This window comes from Oncorhynchus mykiss, chromosome 29 (genome assembly GCF_057628025.1).
Source record: "Oncorhynchus mykiss isolate SJ-2025 chromosome 29, ASM5762802v1, whole genome shotgun sequence".
Classification (NCBI taxonomy): Eukaryota; Metazoa; Chordata; class Actinopteri; order Salmoniformes; family Salmonidae; genus Oncorhynchus; species Oncorhynchus mykiss.
The window spans coordinates 44,813,577-44,822,820 of record NC_143050.1 but is presented as its reverse complement, the minus strand read 5'-3'; the positions used below and the strand labels follow the sequence as shown (position 1 = coordinate 44,822,820).

Below are 9,244 nucleotides of genomic sequence, written 5' to 3'. Positions count from 1 at the left end.
ATGGAAAGCTGTTAAGAGTGTAAATGTTTTTTTTTAGGCTGGATCATGTTTAATTGTTTTCTAATATATTGATTTTTTTCTGCCTTCTTGGCCAGGTCTCCCTTGAAAAAGAGACTGGGTCTCAATGGGCTTTTCCTGGTTAAATATATACGAGTTTAAATGCTTTTGAGATGTTGAAACAGCAAATGTGTATTTATTTATTACTCCATAGGCACTGAGTGGTTATTCAGACCTCCATTGGTTGTTCCTTTTTATACTGAACTGAAACAAAGGTGGATTCATGTTGTAATAGAAATGGTACAGAGAAGACCTGTCCAGTTCTAACCAGTAGCGTTTATTAAGTGCACAACAGTCCTTATTGTGATGTTACAGCAGATCGTCTCTGGGTTCTTAAATCCAGCAAAAGCACAAACATTCAAATGCAGACAGATTCACTAGGCAGTGAAGCACAAAGAGTGAGAGATATAGGTACAGACAACTATGGAGTATTCTAGTTTCAGACATGTATTTGTGTGTGTGCGGCAAATGCATCCCGATTGGTTACTGGCAGGCAAGGGATCAGTTGACGAAAAGCGAGCGGGTGAATTCAACAAAGTCGAAGGCAGATGGCATTTCCCGGCCCTTGCTGTCTAGGTAGGGCTTCATGTGCGAGATGCAGTAGTCTGCCTGTTCCTTGCTCAGGTTCTAAAAAAGGGGGAGAAACAAGAAGAGATTGTAAGTTAGGAGATGGGCAGTTATTTCTTCAGAGGTTTTATGCAAGTCTTTATGTTATTTCAGAGCCATTTATAAAATGCACAACTTTTATGGCTGCAGCTCATATAATATTCTGGTCCTATTCATTAGCCACTGTGACTGAGAAACAGTCGAGTCAGAATGTGGTGTAAGGAAGGTCGGCGTATAAGTACCTGGTAGAGCTCCTCCTTGGTGACGTAGGGCTTGGCATCGACGCTGAGGGCTCGGAAGGCGCTCTCAATCTCCTCGCTGGACTTTACGTTCTCTGTTTCGCGGCTGATCATGAAAGCCATGTACTCCTGCAAGGACACGTTGCCATCCCTGGAACACACAAAACCAGTTAGCCATAAGAAAGCAGCTAAAGGAAGCCAAAGAATGAAAGAAATATAAACATCAAAATATGAGGCAAACCACTAACACACCCATTCTGAATATAATAAAGTAACATTCTTGGGAAGGTTTAATCGTTTTTCAAATACTATTCCAACAAGTGATTGGCCAGATGAAAACCCCCAAGTAAAGTTAACTGAATCTGAATAGAGCTCGGGTTCCTGACCTGTTGGGATCGACAGTGTCGAGGATGGACTCAAACTCGGGGTCTGGTTCTCCCTCCTCCACCATTGGCAGGTCGTAACCCAGCGAGCGCAGACACGACTTGAACTCCTGATGGTTTAAACGGCCAGACTTCTCTTTGTCAAAATGCCTGGGGAGTAAAGGGAAAATGGTTGAGGTTATTAAGTTCCTTCACCTAACTAAGCGCAAAGGGAGAGCTTCTTTGCATTTCGGCCTTGCAAGCTCGCTCCCTCCCTCCCTACCCCCCCATACTAAGGTACAGTGAAAATGGCCACCACTCACTTGAACATCATGCTGAACTCCTTCAGGGCATCCTCTGTCACTCCAGTGGTGTTCCTGCAGTGAACAGATATGACCAGATTAGGAGTGAAGGAACACTTTGACCAAAATAGGTTTACTGCTTGAATATCTATAAGGGCTATCAACATGGGAGTTTATAGTGTGTAAGAATGTTTGTGTGTGTGTGTGCGCACGCGTCTCCCTTTCTCTGACCTGGCCTGGATCTGCTGCTCCAGGTTGTGCTGCATCCTCATTCCTAGTTGGTCTAGCTGGTCCCACTGCTGGGCCAGGCCCACCGTGCTGTGTTCTGTGTACTTGTTGTCCAGGATCAGGGCTTCCTCCATGGCCGCTCCCAAGTCCTCTATCTTCTTCAGCTGGCTGCGCATGGCCCGGATCTCCTGGTGCTTACGCTACAGAGTGCGAGTGACACACAGGTAAGGCTATGCAATGAAATAGCCAAAATGGTTGTCTCCAGCATAAATGACAAGGGTTTCTTTCTTACCTTGGTTGCCTCAAGCTGTGATTCCAAGGTTCCGGACTCTTCTACCATACAGGACCTAGATGTATATACACAAGTGTCAGGGGAGAGGAGAATTCTAGGCTGATGAAATATTGGGATAAACAACATGCCATAGCCATCAAGATCAGGTGATCCAGTCAGTCACATACACACAGACAGACAAATGCACACGCACTAATTTGGTAGTAGGAACCAGTGGTGTAAAGTACTTGAGTAGTTATTTTGGGTATCTGTACTTTACTTTTTATATTTTTTTTAACTTTTACTTTACTACATTCCAAAATAAAAATAATGTACATTTTCCCTGACACCTAAAAGTACTTTTTTTTTTCCACAGGAAAATGGTCCAATTCACAAGAGAACATCCCTGGTCATCCCTACTGCCGCTGATCTGGCAGACTCATTAAACAGAAATGCTTGGTTTGTAAATTATGTGTTGGAGTGTGCCCCTGGCTATTCTTCTTTTTTTTTTTGTGTCATCTGGATTGCATAATATAAGGAATTTGAAATGGTTTATACTTTTGATACCTAAGTATATTTAGCAATTTAATTTTCTTCTGATACTTAAGTATATTCAACTTACTTGAGTCATTTTCTATAAAAAAAAATATCTTTACTTTTACTCAAGTATGACAATTGAGTACTTTTTCCACCACTGGTAGGAACCCTTGTTTTCTTAACCACAGATCCAACTTCATTCCTACTCTATGATTCATTCTCATTTTGAATATACCAGTGGCGTTTCAAGAGATTCCAAACAAATCTTGCAATTTACTAATTGAAACAAATAATCAATGATTTTTGTAAAGAAGCAAAGTAAATGTTTTTATGAAACCTCAAAAATAGCAAACCATCTTCAAATTTCAGAGAACATAAAGCTGGAAACATTTGGTACATTTTAAAAAGTAGGGAAACAGAAGTACAAAACAGTAGTAAAAAGAATAACTGTTTCCTTACACTCAAAATGTTCAAAGCCATCCATTTCCCTAGAAATGGCACTGGACTTACCTCAAATGGTGGAAAAAATGACTCAAAGTACGAAGAAAAACTACAAGAAATCCAAAAATACACTGGCCTTTGCACAAAGCCAATCAATCCATGCCAAAGAAGCTAACTGATAGCTGTGGTAATCTATACCATGGTTAGGACTACAGTGCACAGCGTTGGAAACTACATTTTACTCTGAATCTGTTGCGAATGAATTAACAAATTCAGCTCTCCTTTAAAACAGTGCTCAATGTAGTCAGACCTGAAAAAAGTATGCAGACCAATCACGAGGTTGATCTTAGTTTCAGTGCGCTACATTGCAGTAAAGTTAGTAGAGATGAAACTGAGCACACCGAGCCCAAATGGTTGGTTTTAAAAGAGCATGAAGACACGCAACCCAGAGGGTATGATGGAAGTAATGATAGGAGAAAAAGGAGAAAGGAAAAGACCTTCCGGAAAGATCATCACTGACTTCATACTGAAAGACACGGACAACCCTTCGATAAGCTATGCTATTCAGAGGAGGATATAAAAAGAGAGTAAATAAGAAAAGTAAAGGGAGCACCATTCACAAGGAAATTATACAAAGATGAAAACATTTGTCAAAAAAAAGGACAAGGCATACAGAAACACAAAATATAGATTCCCTAAAGTGAAAGTGGTCCAGTTTTACCTTCAATTTCTTCACGTGGAGACAGTTACCTGGTGGTTCTATGTAAACAACATGTATGATGCAACATTTTACCACAGACTTGATACCAAACCTGCAGTGGCTCAACAAAGCGCCATCACTCCAATCTACCCATCTTTCAGATCACAGACCTTGATTTCATCATCTTCGCATTATGTTGATTTGACCCCACTCACACACAAACACACAAGACAGTAAAATGTGATATTAACCCATCCAGAAGATATGTCCTGATAAGCAAAGTGATTCCCAAGCATCAGCGAGGTAGCAGCAAGAGAGGGAAAAAGTGGGAAAGGGGTGTGGGGGGGAGAGAAAGAGACAATGGTTAGAAACACTAGGCAGGGGCACAATGGTCATTGCGTGATTGCCCTCTGACAAACACAGAAATACAGTGTGAGCACAGGTACATCCGCAGTATGATCCGTTTTCAGTTTGAAACATTCACAGATCACTTGTGTGGTTGTGTAGAAGTTGTAACAGTGCTCCCCATCCACCCACAACCCTATTCAGTGAGGAAAAACATTCAGAGCATTGCAGACACAAGTGTGTTGTGTACAATTGACAAGAAAACGGTCTCTGGTGGAGTCGAGCATCATGTCAGTTTCATACAAATCTATCTGCAACTGTTCACTCGTTGCTCCGATGAATAGCACCATGTTTCCTTATGGCCAGAGAACAACAAAGTGGCAGAGAAAGACAGGACATATATTTCTGAGCAGCATGCATGTTCAGGTAGCTCCATTGATTTCTTATTGGGTAAGGTGATGCATGTACATTTATTTGGGTTTTAAAATGGAATGGTATTAACATTCTCCCATCCTATTCCTAGAATATACCTCCATATCAAATAGCAAGTGCACAGCAGGTCCAGACCCTACCTGGTCTCCTGCAGCCACTGGTGGAATGCGTTGGCATGCTGAGCAAACTCCTGCCGCAGCTTGTCGTTCTCCTCCTGCCTTCTCTGCTCCTTCTGCAACTCTAGCTCTCGTTCCTATATGGATGGATGGATGGATGAAGTGCTTTCCAGACAAAATGCAGATTCCCCACTGTACTAAAATAAATGTTTCCCAAATGCTCTGTGTGATCACCCGCCAACGTGGCTACTGAAAATCTACCCACATTTGGCAAGTGTTAATTTCCCACCCTGTTGGAGATACAGCACAAACAGATCTCCCACCCCTCTTCACCTTGATGATCTTCTGCAGGTTTCTCCAGGTCTCCTCCAGGGCCTCCATGGTGAACCAGGTGTAGGGGTTGGACACCACCTGGTAACTCTTAATCTGCCGGTCCAGCTCAGCTAGCTGGTTGAAGTCGGCCTGCGCCGAGCTCAGCGACGAGCGGAAGGCCTCGTGGGCATCACGCAGAGCCCGGATCTCCTCCAGCGAGTTGCAGCGCACCGGGTCCGTCAGGTCCTCCTCTGCATTCTCAAACCAGCTATTGAAGGCCGATGCCTTCTTGGCAAAGGTCAGGAACAGGTCTTCCACCTGGGGGGGGGGGGGGGGCTCGATTCAGTGATGTTTGACAGACTATAATATGAACACCAATGATAATAATCTATGAATTGTAGTCATTAAGATATCCTACCTTCCTGAAGTGATCCTGGGCCTCCAGCAGCTTCTTCTTGCGAGCCTGTGAGTTGTCTAGCAGCTTGTTCCAGCGCTTCATGAGGGCGGCGTGGCGGGCCTCAATGGCCTTGGACTGGACGTGCTTTGCCGCCAGCAGCTGGTCCTTGAGGGCCGTGATGTTGGTTATGCCCTCCTGCTGGAAGGCCTGAAGACCAGCGTCAAACGTCTCCTGTAGACCCGAGGAGGGAAGAAGGAACATGAGGCATGGGAGAATGTGTCTAGCTGAAAATGGCGGCAGTGGCATCCCTCATTTGGGAGATAGACATTGCTACAGCGTACCTGCTTAGTGAGCAACGTCTGCACAGAGGAGAGATCTCGTCCGTAGTCATCAGTCTTCAGGCTGTTCTCCTTCTCACCTGCACAAACAACCGGACAGATTGAATAATGCACTCAAATACACATCCTTTCATCTTTTGTGAAAACTTCAAGTTAGTTAACCCTCAAGAAAGTGAAGAGCTTAAAGACTGAACACAACAGTAACAGTATTATTGAGAAGCCCCTCTCGCATACCGATCCAGGACTCCACCACGTCGGCCTTCCAGTTGAACTGCAGGAAGGCAGAGTTCTCGTCCAGCTTGGCTTTCCTCATGGCAGCGGCCCTCTCCAGCTCAGACACCTTGCCCCGCAGGGACGTCATCTTGGCTGAGATGCTGTCCACGTGGTGGTTGTTCTAATTGAAGGACAGGGACACAGACACACAAAATATGCATTTAAAATCCATCTGGGACTACAGCAAGTCTAGTGAAAGTCTAAATTGTAAAAAATAAAATAAGTCAACACGTTCAGTTGGTACCTGGTCTCTTAATCATAACATATAATTTGTGCGGTCAGTGTTTGGCTGAGACGTACCTTGTTGATGAGCTCGTCTCCGTTGGAACACACATCATTCACTCTGTCCCTGTGCACGGTGAAGTCAGTCTCAAAAGCCTCATGCTTCTTCAACAGGCCCTGCACGGCGGCCAGGGTATCCCCATAGTCTTCACTTCCCACCAGGTTCAGCTTCTCGTTAATCCAGGCTTCCTCCTCTTCAACATTCGCAACAAACTGCTGGTACTCCAGCGACTCCTCCAGCCTCTGTCCCCTGATCACACATACACAAAAAAATAACATTATCAATGAATGCCCAAGATAATGGGGTTCCACCGGTGTGTGGTGTGCATGTTCATTTGTTTTTGTATCAGATTGGGCTGGGACGATATCAGCATTGCGATAGTATCAGAATGTGTGTGTCAGAATGTGTGTGTCAGAATGTGTGCGTGTAAGTGTATGTGTATCAAAATGTACCTGTGTGTGTGTGTGTGTGTGTGTGTGTCCAGTCGCACCTTGCTGCAGCCAGGTCCTTCAGCTCCGTCCAGTGCTCCTCAAACTGGCCCAGCCTCTGCTCAATCTCCTCCTGGCCGATGGTGTTGTCATCAGACAGCTTCTTCCCAGTGTCCTGCACAGACTGGATGGCTGGCTCGTGGGCCCCCAGCTCAGCCTCCAGCCTCTTGTGTTTCTTCCTTAGATTCTGCACTCCTGTCAAATCACGTCCATAGTCTTCCGAACTCACCAGCAATTTCTTTTCTCTGAATGGAGATTAAAGAGACGGAGAGAAAGAAAAAAAGAGAGCGAGTGTGTTAGTAATTGACCTCAATGTCTCAACACCAACAACCCTCCAAGACAGTGTCTTGCATCCATTCCTCCACAACTCCAGGGGCCGCTCTTACTTTATCCAAGACTCCTCATCGTCCAGGTCCCTGAAGAACTGGTGCAGGCGGTGAGATTCGTTGAGCTTGGCGCGGCGGCCGGCAGCCATGCTCTTGATCTTGGCGAAGCGTCCGTTGACGGCGTTGCGCTTGTCCTTGACCTGGGTGGGGTCGAAGGCTGTGCTGGCCGTCAGGCTGTCGGCCTGGCCGTTCAGGTCCTTCAGGCGATCCTGTAGACACACGGAAAGACATTCAACGCAAAGCACAAACCTGTACTGGTGGATATCTTTAGTGATTTGTACAAAAAAACATTAAAAGACAGACGTTAAGTAAGAATTATAACCAGCGGTTTCAATGTCGTACCAAACTGAGGCAGTGTCACCTTTCAGCCAGTTATCATTTAACACGGACGTGTACAGATAACGGATTTCACATATAGCATTTCTCACATTAAGTACATCAAGGACCCCAGCTGAGGCCAGACTATCATTCAGCCATTTTCAGATGAGGTCTTCCCCTGATCCAACTGAAGAAGCTCAGTCCCATGATGGTGGTGGCTGTAGTTTAACAGTGGGATATGTGGACGTAGGATACATTACCTCATGAGCAGAGATGTCGGCTTCCAGAAGCTGGTGTTTCTTCAGCAGGTTGTTGACGGAGGCCAGGTCTTTGCCATAGTCCTCAGAGGCAAGAAGGGCCTCGACCTGCAGAGAAAAACAAGAGAGAAAACAAAAATTATTTTGTGAACGGTAGTTCCTCATTGTCTTTGTTTTCAGAGAGCATTTTCCCCAAAAGTATTTCTCAGCATCTTTTATTTTTTACTATAGCACAGGTAGGTGAACGAGTTAACGCGTCAAATCAAACTATTTTAAGCCCATTTAAAATCTGTCTAACATTAACTAAATTGCTGGAAACAAACTCAGAGGTGATGGTCTGTTCAGCAAATCAAACCTCTCCTTTTCTAATCTTACCGACTGTCTGTGCAGGTCTCAGATAAATCCTATTAAACATCAGGGTTTTCAGTACATGATTTCTCATGATAAACCTAATATCAGCATCTTTAACTTTGAGAATTGTGTGGTGGATGGGAACCTTTCACGAAAGTGATCTAATTTTTACATCTAGATTTTTTTAGTATTTTATTGTCATTTGTTTTTACCTCAGATAGCCAGAAGTCAAAGTCCTTGATGCCAGTGTTGAAGTTCTGCTGCTTGTTGGCTTCCTTGAGCTTCTGGCTCTTCTCTGCTGACTTGTTCACCAGGAACTGCCACTGCTCATCCAGGGCACCGAGACGCGACTAAAGAACACATGCACAGGTTAGATACCCAGTTTTGGACTACTGACAAAAACAGTAGATGTTGAACTAGGCAAGAATCCGTTCACGTTGCTTGAATTGCATAGAAAGAGAATGTATTTAACATTTGTTTGCAATGTGATCACCATGTTTTTCTCAAAGGCTTTTGTCATGAAGTGGATTTGTATGTAAATAACATTTTTATACTTACAATTATAAGGTGTGTGTATAGGACAAGTTAGATGTTTAAAAACTGTGTGTGTACCTGAACTGCGTCCTCACTGCCGGCGCAGGCCCCTCTCTGGATGAGGGCGTTTCCTGTGTCGATGACCCCACGGATGCGGTCTGCGTTGGCGTGCAGCTCCGCCTCGAAGGCCTGGTGCTTCTGGTGCTTACTCTGTGAGAGCAGGCAGGGGAAGGAGGGAAGAGACAGGGGAGAGAGAGGGAGTGAGAACCATGGAGTATAGAGAGCTAGTGGGTTGGTGCTGGATGGGTGACATCTTCCCTTGGATTGTGTGAAAACACAATCCGGTAGGCTACTTAGATACGTGTTGGTAAGGGTTGATGTACAATTGAAAAGGTTAGCAGATGCTCTTCTATAGAATAAGTGCATTCAAATAAGGAGGCAAAGTATACAGTGAATTTGGAAAGTATTCAGACACCTTGACTTTTTCCACTTTGTTACGTTACGGCCTTAATCTACAATGGATTCAATTGTTTTTTCCCCCTGCTCAATCTACACACAACACCCCATAATGACAAAGCAAAAATAGTTTAGACATTTTTATTTATATAAAAATAAACATTGACATAAGTATTCAGACCCTTTACTCAGTACTTTGATGAAGCACCTTTGGC

At 44.3% G+C, this 9,244-nt stretch overlaps 1 protein-coding gene across 25 annotated transcripts in view; it reads right to left on the bottom strand.

Annotated features, from left to right (window-relative positions):
- Window positions 1-313: 313 nt before the first annotated feature.
- Window positions 314-9,244, bottom strand: part of LOC110509489 (spectrin alpha chain, non-erythrocytic 1) — a 62,453-nt gene continuing 53,522 nt past the window's right edge. For 18 of the 25 annotated variants that reach the window (XM_036967741.2, XM_090227312.1, XM_090227314.1 and 15 more), the window contains 18 exons: window positions 8,652-8,783; window positions 8,252-8,389; window positions 7,692-7,796; window positions 7,114-7,322; window positions 6,730-6,972; window positions 6,257-6,488; window positions 5,918-6,077; window positions 5,687-5,763; window positions 5,367-5,576; window positions 4,970-5,266; window positions 4,661-4,773; window positions 3,995-4,012; window positions 2,087-2,141; window positions 1,798-1,994; window positions 1,588-1,641; window positions 1,289-1,435; window positions 906-1,053; window positions 314-684 (listed from right to left, as the gene is read on the bottom strand). In XM_036967741.2, the coding sequence (XP_036823636.2) occupies window positions 559-684; window positions 906-1,053; window positions 1,289-1,435; window positions 1,588-1,641; window positions 1,798-1,994; window positions 2,087-2,141; window positions 3,995-4,012; window positions 4,661-4,773; window positions 4,970-5,266; window positions 5,367-5,576; window positions 5,687-5,763; window positions 5,918-6,077; window positions 6,257-6,488; window positions 6,730-6,972; window positions 7,114-7,322; window positions 7,692-7,796; window positions 8,252-8,389; window positions 8,652-8,783 (2,661 nt within the window). In that variant the 3' untranslated portion in view covers window positions 314-558. The remainder of the gene's footprint in view (window positions 685-905; window positions 1,054-1,288; window positions 1,436-1,587; window positions 1,642-1,797; window positions 1,995-2,086; window positions 2,142-3,994; window positions 4,013-4,660; window positions 4,774-4,969; window positions 5,267-5,366; window positions 5,577-5,686; window positions 5,764-5,917; window positions 6,078-6,256; window positions 6,489-6,729; window positions 6,973-7,113; window positions 7,323-7,691; window positions 7,797-8,251; window positions 8,390-8,651; window positions 8,784-9,244) is intronic. The other 7 variants (XM_090227319.1, XM_090227323.1, XM_036967739.2 and 4 more) reach the window with 1 other exon arrangement.